The 17,757-nt window shown below is 34.7% G+C and overlaps 1 protein-coding gene across 2 annotated transcripts in view; it reads left to right on the plus strand.

The window, feature by feature from the left end:
- Positions 1 to 17,757, plus strand: part of rabgap1 (RAB GTPase activating protein 1) — a 130,030-nt gene that overhangs the window by 86,203 nt on the left and 26,070 nt on the right. For both annotated transcript variants that reach the window (XM_073829635.1, XM_073829636.1), the window contains 6 exons: positions 5,078 to 5,191; positions 8,092 to 8,166; positions 8,471 to 8,596; positions 11,778 to 11,921; positions 12,587 to 12,628; positions 12,993 to 13,121. In XM_073829635.1, the coding sequence (XP_073685736.1) occupies positions 5,078 to 5,191; positions 8,092 to 8,166; positions 8,471 to 8,596; positions 11,778 to 11,921; positions 12,587 to 12,628; positions 12,993 to 13,121 (630 nt within the window). The remainder of the gene's footprint in view (positions 1 to 5,077; positions 5,192 to 8,091; positions 8,167 to 8,470; positions 8,597 to 11,777; positions 11,922 to 12,586; positions 12,629 to 12,992; positions 13,122 to 17,757) is intronic.

Consider the following 17,757-nt stretch of genomic DNA (forward strand, 5'->3'; position numbering starts at 1 on the left):
TGAAAAGGGGTATGCTTACTAAGGCAGGAATCCGCTGTTAGCGCAAATGTGTGGGAGCACGCCTGTACGCATGCATGCTGGTCTATTTGGCGTTTCTTTGGAAAACAGATGTTCCTTTAAGGTTATTTCCTGGGTTTTAGTCAAGGTACCGTTGTTAACAGGTGACAATTGACTTGTGTAACATGTGGGATGGTGTGAATTAGATAGGTAAGAAGCCTAAATCTACAGCGCCTATGGCGACTTTTCTGTGAGAGTTAAAAAAGAGGCTGGAAAATTGGTGACAGAAGGAATGGAACAATGCGTGAAAGCAAAAGACATATTCCTTTGCTTTCATCGCCTTGTTCCATTCCTTCTGTCACCATTTTTTCAGTCTGGTGGAAGAAAGGCAGAACGTGACGACTGATATTAATCATGCTTTTTGGAGAAGAATGTAGCCTTGTGCTGGAAAGCGGATGAATAAAACATGGTGTCCTGAATTCAGACTGAACCCCGCCGTCCAGACATACATACCCGAAAAGAGTTGGGAAACCATATCTCGCCATATCTACCAGGGTAAATGTTTTTCCTCAGAGGAGGCGAGGGAGGCAGTGCCTCCTCAAAATATTGGATGCGAAAAAAAAATTGTAGTGCAAAAAATAAAACAATGCCAATATTAGAAAATACAGTTAAAAAGTGTAGAAGTAAAAAAGCCTTTTTTTTTTTGTAAAATACATACAGTCAAGCCCAAAATTATTCATACCCCTGGCAAATTCTGACTTAAAGTTACTTTTATTTAACCAGCAAGTGTTTTTAATTAGAAATGACACAATAATTAGGATGCTTTAGAACAGCTTGGACTATTTGGAATGGTATAGAACTTTGGATTTTCCCATAGGCTGTGATAGTTTGCAAAGGGTATGAATAATTTTGGACATGCCGCTTTTTGTTCGAATGTAAATAAAAGATGAGTAATAGTTTTTTTCTACAGTGATGCCTCTTGTACATCGTCTTATCTTCTGGGAGACGTCTGTATCATTTCTAATAAAAAAAAAAAAAAAAAACTTGCTGGTTGAATAAAAGTAACTAAGTCAGAATTTGCCAGGGGTATGAATAATTTCGGGCTTGACTGTTTATACATATAAAGACATATATTTATGTAGTGTGAAGTCTGATCTTTGAGAAAATATAAAGGGTCACTAACTTTTCCAATTCTTTCATTGTTCTTTTTAAACATTTTAAAAGAGTTAAAATGTACCATAAATATTATACAAATAACATGAGATTTATTTATTTTCATTGTTACAATTTCAAGACAAACTTTGACAACAAGATAAACTTTGCTGTCATGTGTTCAAAACTGCTGAAAATCCTACCCTTTTAAGATGAGTGATATTTATATCTCCCCTATTGCAATACTTAACTGTTTTTTAAAGATATTTTGAGATAAAAACAAATCTGTTTTAAAGTATTTCTATTTAATTTTGAACATGTCAAAGGAGAAAAAAGGTTTAATTTTGATACAAACTATTTTAACATATTTTGTAAACAAAACAAAATAATTTTCATCAATAAAATTCAGTGTCTTAGTCAATCAGTATAACTAAGAGACTGAATTCTTTCTGATGCAAAAACAATCACATTGTATACTTATTTTCATGACACTTTATAACAGTTTTCTGCAAAAACATCAGAATTTTTTTTTAATTTATGTAATTATTCCATTTAAGAACACTGAAAGTGATCAAAAATGACAAAACAAATAAACCTTGCGTCACACCGGTGGACATTTTCTGTCACACCATAGGACATTTCAGCCTTTTGTGTCAATTAGTGACCTTGCTGTTCCGAGCTAACCTATCATTAGTCGTTAGCAAGACACATTTGCATCATTTTCCATGATTGTGTAGTTTAACATACAGTTTTTAATTAAAAATATATAGTTTAGGGGTGTCACACCAAAGGAAAACAAAACGTAACACTTGCAAAAACAAAAAAAAACAAAAAAAAAAACACGTAAGTGGTTGCAAAAAAGTTAAATTTTTGAACAATTCTGAGACAAAAATGTACCATGTGCACATGTCATGACTGAAAATATGTTTTTTTTTTTTTTTGGAATTGGTCGATTTTAAATCAGGATATGGTGTCACACCAAAGGACATGGTTTTCAAAGACAAAATGTATCAAGTTCCTACACTTTCAGAATGATTGCCATTTACTAAAATAGACACTTGTACAAATATGCCCAAGGTATTTATTAACATTTTTATGCTTTTTAATTTATAAACATTTTCATTTATTGAGCCATGCTTGAGACAGTCACACCATTGGACAATTTTGACATTTGGCTCCAAATTAAAAAAAAAAAATCAAATAACAAAGAAAATCTCTAATCTCTAAGTCTGTGACTAATAAGTTAATAAATAAGACTAACCGATGATCCAAAAAGTTAAATACTTAAAAAAGAACAGCTGAATATGAGTTCACAAATAAAAGATATTGTTTAAATTGTTACTGATTTGAGTTATTATATTGGAATACATGTATAGTGTTTAAAAACACTAACTTGATGAACAACTTACCCTCAAGTAGTTCTAAATCTATATGAGTATCTGATTACTCCACTAATCATACTCACTACTTTGTTGTATGCTGTAATAACTAACAGGCATTATGTAACATTTTGCATTATTGTCTTTTGAAATGCAAAAAGAATGAGGCAGCAGTTTGCCCTCAAGCTTCTAAATAGATGTTTGTATTATCTGTTATTATAGTATCTATTATTAGAGTTTTGTAGCATGTTTTCTTTTGTATTACCAAAAATACTGAAATGATCCAAAAACTAGTTTAACTGTATAACATGAACAGAAATAAACTAAGGGCATTGCGTTGTGCTTTGTTTATGACTCTTAGTTTTAAGAGCAAAATTTAGCATCCAGAGTAATTGAATTCAGCATTTTTGTGCTATCACGAGCTGGCTTTGATGTAACGGCTGCAATAATGGATGGGGGGAAATAAAGTGGCTGGTTTTGCAGTGTGACAGAAATAGGAACTGCTGTCCGTCAACAGTCTGCAGCTCCAGGCGCTCACACTTTGTTTATTAAGGGAGCGATCTAGTTTAATGTGATCTAGTTTTTTTTGCGTCTAGAGAGTTGTTGTTGTTCTGAAAACTTTACACGGTGAGCACATTATACAAATGTTAGCAGTTTCTAATTTCTGACCAGTAGGTCTTCTGTGCAGTTTATAATGCTTGCAAAAACACAAGAACTTATGTGGCATTGTTAAGGCATCTACCAGCAGGGACTAACTGTTAAAACTAACCAGCCAAACTTTGGTTGTTCCAAACTTGTATGATTTTCTTTCTTATGTTAAACACAAAAAAAGATATTTTGAAGAATTTTGGTAACCAAACATTTGACAGTAGCCACTGACCACCAAAGTATTTGCTTTCTTCAGTTACTTGTCATCCTTTTAGCAACATCTTAAGTCATTCAAATCCACAGGAACTTACAGTACAATCCCAAGTAGCCTGTTTAAATTAAATAGATTGAAATTGGATCGCAATGAACTCCTGTGGAGTGGTAATGTAACATCTCCTCTAGAGTATGTGGCTCCCTGTCTGTCTTTTGCTTTCAGTTTCATCCCCATGGCACCCCCACAGGATTTGTCATGACATTTTACATGTTCTTTCACTCTTGGATCAATTGTGTTGAGTGACTTTTTCCCAGTGGCTTTAATTGGCCGATTTAGTGAGCCAGTGAAAGATAACAGTTCTCAGTTCTTCTGTGGAGTCACATCTACTAGCTTACAGTTTAGATGTTTGTTCCAAACGCTTGGGCAAATTTGTGAGTTTCATCTGTGTTTCTGAAAGAGATTGGTCATTTGTAGTCCTTCTGAAATGACTGTCTTCTGTGGAGGACAAAAAATAATTTTTAAAGAATTTGTATGATGTTCATTTACGTATAACAAAAACACAATGACTAGGGGCTGTCAAGCTTCAAGAAAGACATCTGAGCTGTGCATGGAGGAGAAAAGATCTTGGGTTTTGGTCCCCCATTTGTTCAGCAGCACAATGCAAACTGCCCCCTTGTGGACAGAAGCCAAATGTGCTTTTATTTGTCCATATATATAATGAAAGCAAATGGAGACCAATTTGATTATTGACCATTGACTATTGAGTTTGGGACAAAGACACTGAAACCGGTCTCACTGAAACTGGAAATTTTGCCAACTATGGCATAATTGGTATGTATGTTTTTGGCATGACCCAAGGATTATGATACCAGTTTAATTACAATAGGCTAATGCAATCAAGTTATTAAAATTTTTAGAAATGTCATAATTAATGTGTTATGAATGGTTTATTACTCTTGGCCAATAGGTGGTGCTGTTACCAAATTCAGTGTGAGGTGAAAATGGCACGTTCAAAATTAGTGTCAATATGTCAAAGCTTTGCAGAGATACAGCCTCAGATGCAGTTTGCCATCTTTCCAGAAAATGTGTTGATGCGCTAAATAAAACTAAAATTTGCATATCAATACAAAATCCATAACTTTTTGCCAGCATGGTCTGAAGATGATCTGATTCAAATTTGATGAAAATTGGACTAACGGTGTAGGAGGAGTTCAAAAAAGGAAATGGCGGACAGTTCATCCAATTATGGCATAATTGGTATCAATGTTCTCAGCATTATCCAAGGAATATAGCAAGACCAGTTTCATTACAATAGGCTAATGTAAACACAAGTTATTTGCATTTTAAAAAATTCCATTATAACTTTTGGCCAGAAGGTGGCACTGCCCTCAAACTTTTTGAGTACTGTCAGGCCATGGTGCCGAAGACACATACAGAGTTTCGTAGCGATACACCAATGTGCAGTTATTTGTCTATATATAATGAAAGCAAATGGAGACCAGTTTCATATAACAACATTATCTTAACCATTGACTATTGAGTTTGGGACAAAGACAGAAATCACACTATTTGCCCTTTACATTGTATTATACATTGCAATCTAACTTTATATTTTGGCATTACACAGACTCTCAGCTGTGCCTCGTGGTAAAACTTCTCTGTTTCTCTCTCTTTTGTCTTTTATTAGGAATCCCCACAGGACAGCGCCATCACTCGTGACATTAACCGTACGTTTCCTGCACACGACTACTTCAAAGACACGGGCGGTGATGGGCAGGACTCTCTCTATAAGATCTGTAAGGTGAGCAGATGACTTGTCTGCCATTTGCTTTCAAATTGTCTGCTCAGCCCAGATTCTGCACTTCTGCTCTCTTCCTGTTCATTTATCATCTCCAGCTCTGCAAAATCAATTTCCTACCATTAAGAAAAGTTAAATGTGCACTTTTGGACTGTCCCAGTTTCTTTATAAACTTTTATTTTATAGATTTTCTTTTTTAACTCCTAAGAAATGTTATGTGTATTAAGACACTCTATTGCATAACAGGTGTCAAAGTCAAGGGTAATGATTGAGTGATGGGTATGGTTCTGATGGTTAATTGTGACCCTGGACCACAAAACCAATCTTAAGTTTCACAGGTTTATTTGTAGCAATAGCCAAAAATACATTGTATGGGTCAAAATTATCGATTTTTCTTTTATGGCAAAATCATTAGGATGTGAAGTAAAAATCATGTTCTATTAAGATATTTTGTAAATTTCTTACCACAAATATGTAAAAACGTGTTTTGATTAGTAATATGCATTGCTAAGAACTTCATGTGGACAACTTTAAAGGCGATTTTCTCAATAGTTTTTTCAAACTAGTGGAAAGCTTATTTATTCAGCTTCAGGTGATATATAAATCTCAAATACAAAATATATAGCTGCAAGCAGCAATTACGGGGCCAAGCACTAGGCAAGCAAGGCAGAGCAACTGAAGCAATGACCAATTTTTTCATATTATTTTAATCAAAAAAATATGGGTGAAAAGTCATAAAAACAACCACTAGTAATATGATTTAATGGGTTATCACTTTTTACCAATGGTGGCACTGTTATCAAATTGATGTGACGTGTTCAGTGTGAGGTTACAGTGACACACACAAACTTTGGTGTCAATATGTCAAAGCTTTGTAGAGATAAAGCCTCAATTTCAGTCATTTTGGCATCATGGCTCAAATTTGTTGCATTGCTATATAAAAACGGTTCGGTCTATCGAAACAAAATTCCTAACTTTTTGTCAGCTCATTCTGAACATGATTTGACTGAATTTTGGTAAAAATCGGATGATCGGTCATGGAGGAGTTTGAAAGAGTAGGTTTTTAACATATAGCAAAATGGCGTATGGAATATGAGACCAGTTTCATTACAATAGGCTAATGCAATCAAACGTTATTAGCATTTTTAGAAATGTCATAATGTTTAATGAATGGTTTATTGCTCTTGACCAATAGGTGGCGCTGTTACCAAATTGATGTGGCTTGGTCAGTGTGAGGCACAATGGCACATACAAAATTTGGTGTCAATATGTCAAAGCTTTGCAGAGATACAGCCTCAGATGCGGTTTGGCATCTTTCCAGAAAATTTGTTGATGCGCTAAACGAAAACTGTTTAGTATATCGACACGAAATCCATAACTTTTTGTCAGCATGGTCTGAAGATGATCTGAATCAAATTTGGTGAAAATTGGACTAATGATCTAGGAGGAGTTCGAAAAAGTAGGTTTTTAACAAATGGCAGACAGGAAGTTTATCCAATTATGGCATAATTGGTATCAATGTTCTCAGCATTATCCAGTAATCCTGAAGACCTTGATTAGCTTGATCAGGTGTGTTTGATTAGGGTTGTAGCTAATCTGTGCAGAGCTGTGGCCCTCCAGGAATTGAGTTTGAGACCAGTGGTCTAGGACGATCTATTAAAAATAGAAAAGAAAAAAAAAAACTTACGATTTGTAAATTTTTTAGCATAAAATGATTGAAATTTTGGTGGCGCTAGAGAGTTTGAGTTAGAGACTCCAAATTCGCTATGGTTAATGTTGAGACTGTCCTCTATCTGTGTGCCAAATTTCACAGCTTTCCCACAAACTGTTCTATGGGCTGCCATAGACTGCCGGTGCTTGGCCCCTCAAAATCGACCCTTATGACAAGTTTTGTGGTCCATGGTCACAATTTAGGTTGTTATAGAGATAAAAATGTTTAACAAATACAAAACACCCTGAAATCATCTCAAATTTTCACCCTAAAACAGTGAGGTCACTGGGTTTAATGTGCACAAATGAGAAGGGAAATTAGGAGATTGATGGTTGGGTTTCCATCTTTGGGCGTCTCTTAATAATTCACCAACCCCACTCTCCGACTGTTACCGCCATCATTCATACAGCACTATAGATTTCTCATATTGACCACACAGTGTGATTCAGTTCTCTCAGTCCACAGTTCACAAAGTTTATTAGCACTACAGTTTGTAATTGTCACAATATTAGCTGACATTCTAACACAGTTTTCAGTGGTATGTAGGTCAGTCTGTGAGTATTCCATCATCAAGCTTTCAAATCCGATTCGTACTTCTGCATATTTAAGCATGCCACTGAAGACAGGAAGCTCTAGGTTTGGCTTCAGATCTCATGTTTCTCATAATCAATCACATGTGAGTTTGAATATGTGAAAGCACAAATGTGACCCTGGACCACAAAACCAGTCTTAAGTAGCTGGTACGTGTATTTGTAGAAATAGCCAACAATAAATTGTATGGGTGAAAATGATTGATTTTTTTATTATGCCAAAAATCACTAGGATGCTAAGTAAAGATCATGTTCCATGAAGATATTTTGTAAATGTCCTACCATAAATATATCAAAACTTAATTATTGATTAGTAATGTGCATAAAAACTTCATTTAGACAACATTAAAAGTGATTTTCTCAGATTCCAGATTTTCAAATAGCTGTATCTGTGATAGCCATATCTGTGATGGTTTTGTGGTCCAGGGTCGCAAATTAGATTTAAGATCTGAGAGAATGTTTCTACTAAGAAAGATTTTTTTTAAACTGCGTAGTTGTTTCTGGGTTGGTATTTTATTATTTATTATGTTATAATAAGCGGTTAATTTAAAGCATTACTATCCATAATTTTACTGAAACATTCTGCATCTTCCATCCTGCAGGCATACTCTGTGTATGATGAAGAAATTGGTTACTGTCAAGGACAGTCTTTCCTTGCTGCTGTGCTGCTGCTACACGTGAGTGTCACAGATGTCAAAACAGCAAAACAGTTCAAACCAATGAGGTCTAGAACCATTTAGTATAATACATATTTGCATATTTATAATATTTAAGTCAAAACTATACTGTTGCATTAGAATGATAGACTGTTTGCACCCTCAAGTTGGTTTAAATTAATATGACATCATCCTTTGAGATTTTAAACAGTGCCATCTAGTGGAGATTCCCTCTTGTCTGATATTGTCAGCATGGTATGATTATAACATTAAGCTGTGTGGTGTGGTAGATCAGTGATTGTTTGTGCTGCAATTGTGGTTGTAGATGCCAGAGGAGCAGGCGTTCAGCGTGCTGGTCAAGATCATGTTTGAATACGGTCTCAGGGAGCTCTTCAAGCAGAACTTTGAAGACCTGCACTGCAAGTTCTTCCAACTGGAGAGACTCATGCAGGTTAGTGCTAGAAACTAAGAATATAAATTCACATATTTGATTGCAAATAATGACAGATTATGCAAAGGTAAGGACAAAATAAAGGGATAGTTCACCCAAAAATGCTAATTACCCCATTATTTACTCACCCTCAAGCCATCCTAGTTGTATATGACTTTCTTCTTTAAGAATGCAATCGGAGTCATATTAAAAAAATGTACTGGCTCTTCCAAGCTTTATAATGGCATTGAATGGGTGTTAAGATTTGAGATTGATGCGTTTGTGTAAGAAAAAAAATCATATTTCAAACGTTATGAACCGTAATCTCTAGCATCTGCTAACTCGTTCACGTACGCCGACATTAGTAAGAATATACTAGGCTTGAGTAGGGTTGGGTATCGAGAACCGGTTCCAATTTAGAACCATTTTCAATTTTCCAAGAACTGGGTATTTGGTATTCGATTAGACACGTGCATTTCGATTCTGCTTAACGATTCCTGCGTTCGCATTTTAATTATTTTAATGTTTAAAATCAAATGATTTAAGCGCGGGAAGGGAAAGAACTTGCACGCTTACGCACATTTACCACCCAATATGCACAAAAATATGTCAGTATGTTATCATAAATGCTGACAATTTTGTCTTAAGTGAAAGTAAACAGATGAGAAAGAAAACACATGTGTAGCAGTATTTTTAGATCTGCATTCAGTGTTAAAGAGACAGCAGCCTAATAAACATGCCGTCATGAACGCTAATCCAAGAACAAAAAAATTATTCACTGATCTTGACTGAAAATCTTTTGTAACTTTAATGAGGGTTAATCTATATTTTATTTATGAAAAGAAAACTATGCAGTGTTTTTAAACTTTTGATTTAATTTTCTGTACCTCAGTTGTATTTGTTTATGCTATTGCTAATTTATTGGCTTGTTCCTATTTTATTACCGTTTACTTCTCTTTAACAATTAAATGTTTTAAATTTCTATTAGTATAGTTGTTTTTGCCATGGTGTTTTTTGTTAAAACCATAAGCAAAAGTTCCTCTTAGACATACTGTACAGTGCCTTGCAAAAGTATTCATACCACTTGATTTTTTTCACATTTTGTTTTGTTGCAGCATTATGTTAAACTGCTTTAAATTACTTTTTCCCCTACATCTCATACACCATAATGACAAAGCACAAAACAGGTTTGTAACAACTTTGCAAATTTATTAGAAATAAAAAACTGTTGCATAAGTATTCATACCCTTTTCTGGGACACTCGAAATTTAGCTCAGGAGCATTCATATTGCTTCTAGATGTTACTATACTTCGAGTGGAGTTAAACTCTGGCAAATTCATTTGAAGGAGTATGATTTAGAAAGGCACACACCTCTAAGAGTAAAAAGGTCTAACAGCTGAAATGCATATCAGAGCAAAAACCAAGTCCTGAGGTCAAGATAACTGCCTGTAGAGCTCAGTGACAGACTTGCGTTAAGGCAATGATCTAGGGAAGATTTCAGAAAAAAATCTGCTGCATTGAAGATTCACAGAAGCATGTAGCCTCCATTATCCATAATGGAAGACGACTGGAACAACTAGGACTCTAGAAAATGTCTGCCAGCCCCCATCCAAGCTGACAGAGCTTGAGAGGTGAAAAGGTGAGGCAGAGAATGGCAGATAATTGCCAAATGCAGATGTGCAAAGCTTGTCACATCATACCCAAAAAGAGGCTGTAAAGGTGCTTCAACTATGTACTGAGTTAAGGGTATGAATACTTATGCAATGTACTTATTTCAGTGTTTGTAAAATTTGCAAATCTGGTTTTTGCTTTGTCATTATTACGGTGTATGGAGTGGAAATTGATGTGGGGAAAAACTAATTTAAAGCAGTTTGACATAATGCTGCAAAAAAAAAAAAAAAAAAAAAAGCCAATAAAATGAACAGGTATGAATACTTTTGCAAGGCACTGTAAGTGTTTGGTAGGCTGCTGATTTTTGTGCATGTTAATTAATCTGCAACCAAAAGCTGTAAAAATACAGAATACAATTTTTTGACTTAGTCACTTTTTTATGCTATTGGAATCAAATCTAGGAATTGTTAAGAATCGGAACCAATAAAACCAATCAATAAAATTCAAATGATACCCAACCTTAGTCTTGAGAAAACCAAGTTTTGTTTACAGCAAAGGAAAACCAGTCTTCTCTTGGGTTATGTTGAACATTTTTGTTTTGTACTTCTAATTCTACCTCCTTTGTCATCTGTGGAACACCACTCTCTTGTGAACGTGGATACAACAGTTAACGGAAGCTAGAGATTAGGGTTTATAAAGTTTTAAATATGGATATTTTTCTTGTACAAACACGTTGATTCACTTTAGAAGGCCTTTATTAACCTCCCGGATCCATGTGGAGTACTTTATATGATGGATGGATGTATTTTATTGGACTTCAGAATTTCAACACCCATTCACTGCCATTATAAAGCTTGGAAGAGCCAGGACACTTTTTAATATAACTCTGATTGTATTTGTCTGAAAGAAAAAAGTCATATACACCTACAGAAGGATGGCTTGAGGGTGAGTAAATAGTGATTTTCTTTTTTGGGTGAAGTATCCCTTTAAACAACTAAATATATATGCTATTCTTTCCCTTGAAGAAGTAATCTCCAACACATATATTTTGTCTTATAAAGTAAGACAGATTGCCTATAAGAGTACAAATGTGTTATTAATATATCTGAAATGTAAGTGTATTTCTTGTAAAAAAAAAAAAAAAAAAAAAAAAAATCTGCTGGTCTTACATGATAAAATACACATACTGTTGTTCAAAAGCTTGAAGATGGATTTGTTTAATGTCTTTGAAAGTCTCTTAAGCTCACCAAGGCTGCATTTATTTGATAAGAACGCAGTAAAAACAGTAATATTGTGAAATATTATTACCATTTTAAATAACTCCTTTCCATGTGACTATATTTTTAAATATAATTTATTCCTGTGACCAAAGCTGAATTTTCAGCATCATTACCCCAGTCTTTAGTGTCACACAATCCTTCAGAAATCGTTCTAATATGCTGATTTGCTGCTCAAGAAACATTTCATATTATCGCAACAGTTATGCTGCTTAATACTTTATTGGAAACTGTTACATATTATACACATGGATGGATCACAGTGAGCATCTAAGACCTGTGCTCTCAATGTCTTTGCCTCTGTGTGTTGCAGGAATGCATTCCAGACCTGTACGCACACTTCCTGAACCTGGGTTTGGAGGCGCACATGTATGCCTCCCAGTGGTTCCTCACACTCTTCACAGCCAAATTTCCTCTTTACATGGTCTTTCACATCATAGACCTTCTGCTGTGCGAGGTAACATTTCATTCTTACCTGCCTTAGTTCAAATATGTGACCTTGGACCACAAAACCAGTCATAAGGGTAAATATTTTTGAAAATTGAGATTTATACATTGGCTGAAAGCTGAAAAAATAAGCTTTCCATTAATGTGTGGTATTGTCAGGATAGGACAATATTTGGTTGTGATACAACTATTTGAATATCTGGAATCTGAGGGTGTAAAAAAATCTTAATATTGAGAAAATCACCTTTAAATTTGTCCAAATTAAGATCTGATACATTTACAGTATGAAATGTAAAAACTGTCTTCATGGAACATGATCTTTACTTAATATCCTAATGATTTTTGGCATAAAAGAAAAATCGATAATTTTGCCCTACACAGTGTATTGTTGGCTATTGCTACAAATACACACATGCTACTTATGACTGGTTTTGTGGCACTAGTTCACCTTATAGTTAAGGACATTTCCTGTTACTCTATAGAATACATTTAATATGATATTTGTAAACCATTTAATAAATAGCCAGTTTGTCAAAGTAGTAATAAGTGCAGCATCTGAGAACATGGCAATATAGCAACATCCTATCTAACATTTATTAAAACGTGTGACATGGGCATTAAAATATACTTGATATCGAGATTTGATGCTTTCAATCTTGTTTTTTCTCCTTTCAGGGCATCAGTGTCATTTTCAATGTGGCCCTTGCGTTATTAAAGGTAAAGTTGCATCTTTTCATCTTTTTTCCTCAGCTGTTTCACCAAGGAGATATAATAAATATGCAAGCCGGTGTTGTTTCCTGACAATTAACCTGCAAACCATCTATGCCTCATCACCATGGTTACAGCTATTACAAGGATGTTAGACATAATTTACACACCTAATAATTGGCAGCTACACAACAGTGTGATCAGACGTTACTTAGTGAATCTCAGCTGTTCATCCCCATAGGAAAAGAGACCGGTGTATCACTATCACACCTCAATGGCAGAAAATGAGCATCATTAACTCAAGATCACAACATGAGGGAGCAGTATTGTCTGCCTCTTGAAACGTACTTAAAAGCTCTCTGTCTGTCCACAGACGTCTAAAGATGACCTGCTGCAGACGGACTTTGAGGGTGCGTTGAAGTTCTTTCGAGTGCCAGTGCCCAAACGCTATCGTTCTGAGGAGAACGCCAAGAAGCTCATGGAGCTAGCGTGCAGCATGAAGGTAACCGGCCATGTTCAGGCTGTTTGTTTAGTTCAAATTGAGATGTCTGTAGAGAATCTATTGTGACGATCCGGAAATTTCATAATGGAGAAAGGAATAGATCACTCAAAGAAGAAAATTTGATATAAATGTACTTACTCTCAGGCCATCCAGGATGTAGATAAGTTTGTTTCTTTATCAGAACAGATTTGGAGAAATGTAGCATTACATCATTTTATCACCAATGGATCCTCTGCAGTGAATGGGTGCCGTCAGAGTGAGAGTCCAAACTGCTTTTAAAGGGGTCATCGGATGCAAAACTAACTTTAATGTGTGTTGGCAGTTTGTTTAAACAACCACCCTACAATGATAAAAATCCACCCAGTGGTATTTTTTAATCTTTAAAAGTAATATCCCCTTTTTAAAATCAGGTCATTCTCAGCTTCTTGTCATTGTGACAAAACACTGTTGATTGACATGAACGTTTTACCTTAGACCCGCCCTCACTGAGCTGAAACAGTCTGAATATGATTGCCATTGTGTAACTTGAGCGATTGAGGTATTCTGTTGTTGGATGGAATAATGAACACAGCAGTAGTTATTTATTCCCCACATCTGAGCGCAATTCCCGATCTACATATGCATCTATGTTTGTGTAAATCATTCGTGATGCAGCTTCACCCACAGCAGAAGTGAGTATAAGGGTTTTTTATGCATCTTTGCAAATGGCCTTTCTTAATAATGTGCTTGTTGGCAAGTTTTGCCGATAAACACGGCTAAATGCAGCTAAACGTGGCTAAATGCGGCTAAAGTAAACATTACAGCTCATAATCCCTCAGTAGAGAGGGGCGGGGCGAGCAGAGCTCATTTGCATTTAATATGAGTGATAAAACGAGCTGATATTTTGCAGAGCTGATTTTGACAAGGTAAAGGGGTGTTTTTTTACACTACTATTGAGAATTTTCAATCAAAGTATATTAGAGACTTCTCATTAAGACCCTAAAGAATCATATGAGCTTGTGGAAAATTGGCATCCGATGACCCCTTTAAAAAACAAAAAACATAAAAAAAAAACAAGGCTATCATTAAGATAAATTAACTTCAAACCATTGCTTCTGAGTTAAAAAAAAAAAAGTCAAGTTGTTTGAATCAGGAGAGAAATATGCACAGATCAAACACTGTTTAGTGAAAACAGTACAGATATGTGGGTGAATTTTGATTTTGGAGGACAACAAGTGATGGACTTTTTCTCTGGATGAAGTGTTATTAAAGGAGAAGTCCGGTGTGATATTGACCTAAAGTGTATTGAATCATGATACCGAGTGTGAACGTACCTTGAATATCTCATCTCGGTTTGTGTTCTGCAGTCCGAAATCTGGGGTCAGTTAGCCGATGCTAACAACAGGTTGTCAATGAGAGTGAATAGGGCATCGGAGTAGCCATGTAAATAAATCACTGTTTTATGACATTTACGAGGCACAAAGTAGCTCCACACTTCATTGGTAGACTTCCAAGGGCCCTGACATTTAAAACGAGACATTGAGAACTCAGAAAAAGCACCGGTAGTTTATTTACAAGAAGATTTATACAGACATTCCCCTTACCCTGCTGAAAAAACCAGCATATGCTGGTTTTTTCAGCAGGGTAGTAAAATCACCGGTCGCCGCCATCTTGAATTTAGTCACGATAAGTCGAGTGACGAGCAGGAAGGAAACTACAACCTGATAAGTTGATAACCTGATAAGTTCCTTCCTGCTCGTCACTCGAATTATCGTGACTGAATTCAAGATGGCGGCGACCGGTGATTTTACTAAGGGGAATGTCTGTATAAATCTTCTTGTAAATAAACTACCGGTGCTTTTTCAAAGTTCTCAATGTCTCGTTTTAAATGTCAGGGCCCTTGGAAGTCTACCAATGAAGTGTGGAGCTACTTTGTACCTCGTAAATGGCATAAAACAGTGATTTATTTACATGGTTACTCCAATGCCCTATTCACTCTCATTGACAACCTGTTGTTAGCATCGGCTAACTGACCCCAGATTTCGGACTGCAGGACACAAACCGAGATGAGATATGCAAGGTACGTTCACACTCGGTATCATGATTCAATACACTTTAGGTCAATATCACACCGGACTTCTCCTTTAAGATTTATGGATTTGTGCAGCTTTTTTTCTTGACAAGACATCTATTAATGGACTGGAGTGGTGTGGATTACTTGTGGATGATTGTGATGTTTTTATCAACTGTTTGGACTCTCATTCTGACGGCACCCATTTGCTGCAGAGGATCCATTGGATCTTCATGTGATATAATGCTAAATTTCCAAATCTGTTACAATGAAGAAACAAACTCATTTACATATTGGATGGCCTAAGGTGAGCATTTTCAGCAAAGTTTTGCCGGAACTATTAATTTAATCCAAAATAAATCAATAAAAATAAAAACATCACAAATGCAACAATTATGGATAGTGTGACTTCACAGAAAATGATAAAGAGAAGATGCTCTTCTCCTGGGTGGCAGAGCTGCTGAGTGGCATGTTTGTACCATCTGTAGTGCTAGTGTGAATGTGATTTTTATTTAGGATGAAGGTTCTTTCTGTAAATAGACCATTTATCTGCGGTTTGCTATGCTTTTTTTGTGTTTTATGGGACATAAAGACCCTTGATGTAATAATCTAAATGGCCCAGCAGAGGACACTGCAGGAGTAAGAAAGAGACCCATGATACTAAAGAGGTCTTGCAAGTTCTTGTTTTGATGTTATTTACAGCATTTGTCCTCATATGTATTTATAAATCTACAGCTTTTTAAAAAGAGGACAATGGAAGCAATCCATTTTTTTAAATTATTTGATACTACATCTTTAGTGACAGCATACATATTTTTCATCATTTTTCTTTGTTTTGTATTCTTAAACAAAATTCTAAAATGTTTATTTCTAGGTTAGTTCACCCCAATATTGTTTTTGTGTTATTCCTATTCTGTCATAGTTTTATTTATTTTTTTATTAAAAAATTAAAAAATATTATTTGGGCAGAAAGATATTACTGGGCTGAAATTATGTATTTTCCGTTTTTTTTATTTTTATTTTTTTTATTTATACATATTCCAATTAGTAATTTGTTCCTTCAGCCTAAACATATTTCAGTTACTTGCCAAGCATTTCAAATTTTTATTAAAAAAATGTTTATCTAATATTTATATTCAGTTTTATTTCATTTTTTGTAATGAACAGTGGTTTTAATAGTTTAACTTTGGTTCACTAAAAAATATTTTTTTCCCATCTATTGAAAATCCACCACCAAAGCATTCACATATCAAAAAGTACATAAAAACATCATAAAATAATCCATTTGAATCCAGTGGTTTATTCTTCTGAGGAGACATGATCATATTTAATGATGAACAAAAAAATGAGCCTGGACCACAAAACCAGTCATAAGGTTAAATTTTACAAAACTGAGATGTATACATCATATGAAAGCTCAATAAATAAACTTTCTATTGATATATGGTTTGTTAGGATAGGACAATATTTGGCCGAGATACATCTATTTGAAAATCTGGAATCTGAGGGTGCAAAAAAATCAAAATACTGAGAAAATCACCTTTTAAAGTTCACCTTTAAAATCAATAATTTTGACCCATACAATGTATTTTTGGCTATTGCTACAAATATACCCCAGCGACTTAAGACTGGTTTTGTGGTCCAGGGTCACATATATAATTTAGTCTTTAGTCACATGCTCACTGATTGTTAAACATACACTGATGTTCAAAAGTTTGGGATCCATAAGATTTTTCCATTTATTTGATCAAAAATACAGAAAAAATAAAAATAAAAATAAATAAATTGTGAAATATTTTTTTCAATTTAAAATAACAGTTTCCCATTTTAATAGATTTTAAAATATAATTTATTTCTATGATGCAAAGCTAAATTCTCAGTGTCATTACTTCAGGCTTCAGTGTTGCATGATCCTTCATTCAAATCATTCTAATATGCTGATTTATTATCAGTGTTGAAAACATTTGTGCTGCTTACAATTTTCTTGGAACCTGTGATACTTTTTTCAGGATTCTTTGACGAATAAAAAATTAAAAATAACATTTATTTTAAAATAGAAATCTTTAGAAGTCTTTACTATCACTTTTTGTCAATTTAACACATATTGGCTGATTAAAAGTATTAATTTCTTTCTTTCTAGAGTCAGTAAAGAGTGTATGTTGGACAGCCATTTTCTATTTTAAATAAATGCTGTTCTTTGATGAATAAACTGTTTCCAACATTAATAATAAATCATCATTTTAGAATGATTTCTGAAGGGTCATGCGACACTGAAGACTGGAGTGATGGTGCTGAAAAATCAGCTTTGCATCACATAAATAAATTACATTTTGAATTATATTAAAATAGAAAACCACTATTTTAAATTGCAATAATTTTTCACAATATTACTGTTTTTGTATATGTAGTGTATATAGAGCACATAAAATGAAAGCTCAAATGTTCTGACCGAAATTATTTATTTTGTTTTGGTGAACAAACTTATATAGATCTCCATATTTTGAGACTTTTGAACACTACTGTATCTGTTTGCCTATGCACTTTATGTTTGATGTATCAGTTCCTCGTTGGCGTCAAAACATGACA

Source organism: Garra rufa, chromosome 23, assembly GCF_049309525.1.
Source record: "Garra rufa chromosome 23, GarRuf1.0, whole genome shotgun sequence".
Taxonomy (NCBI): domain Eukaryota; kingdom Metazoa; phylum Chordata; class Actinopteri; order Cypriniformes; family Cyprinidae; genus Garra; species Garra rufa.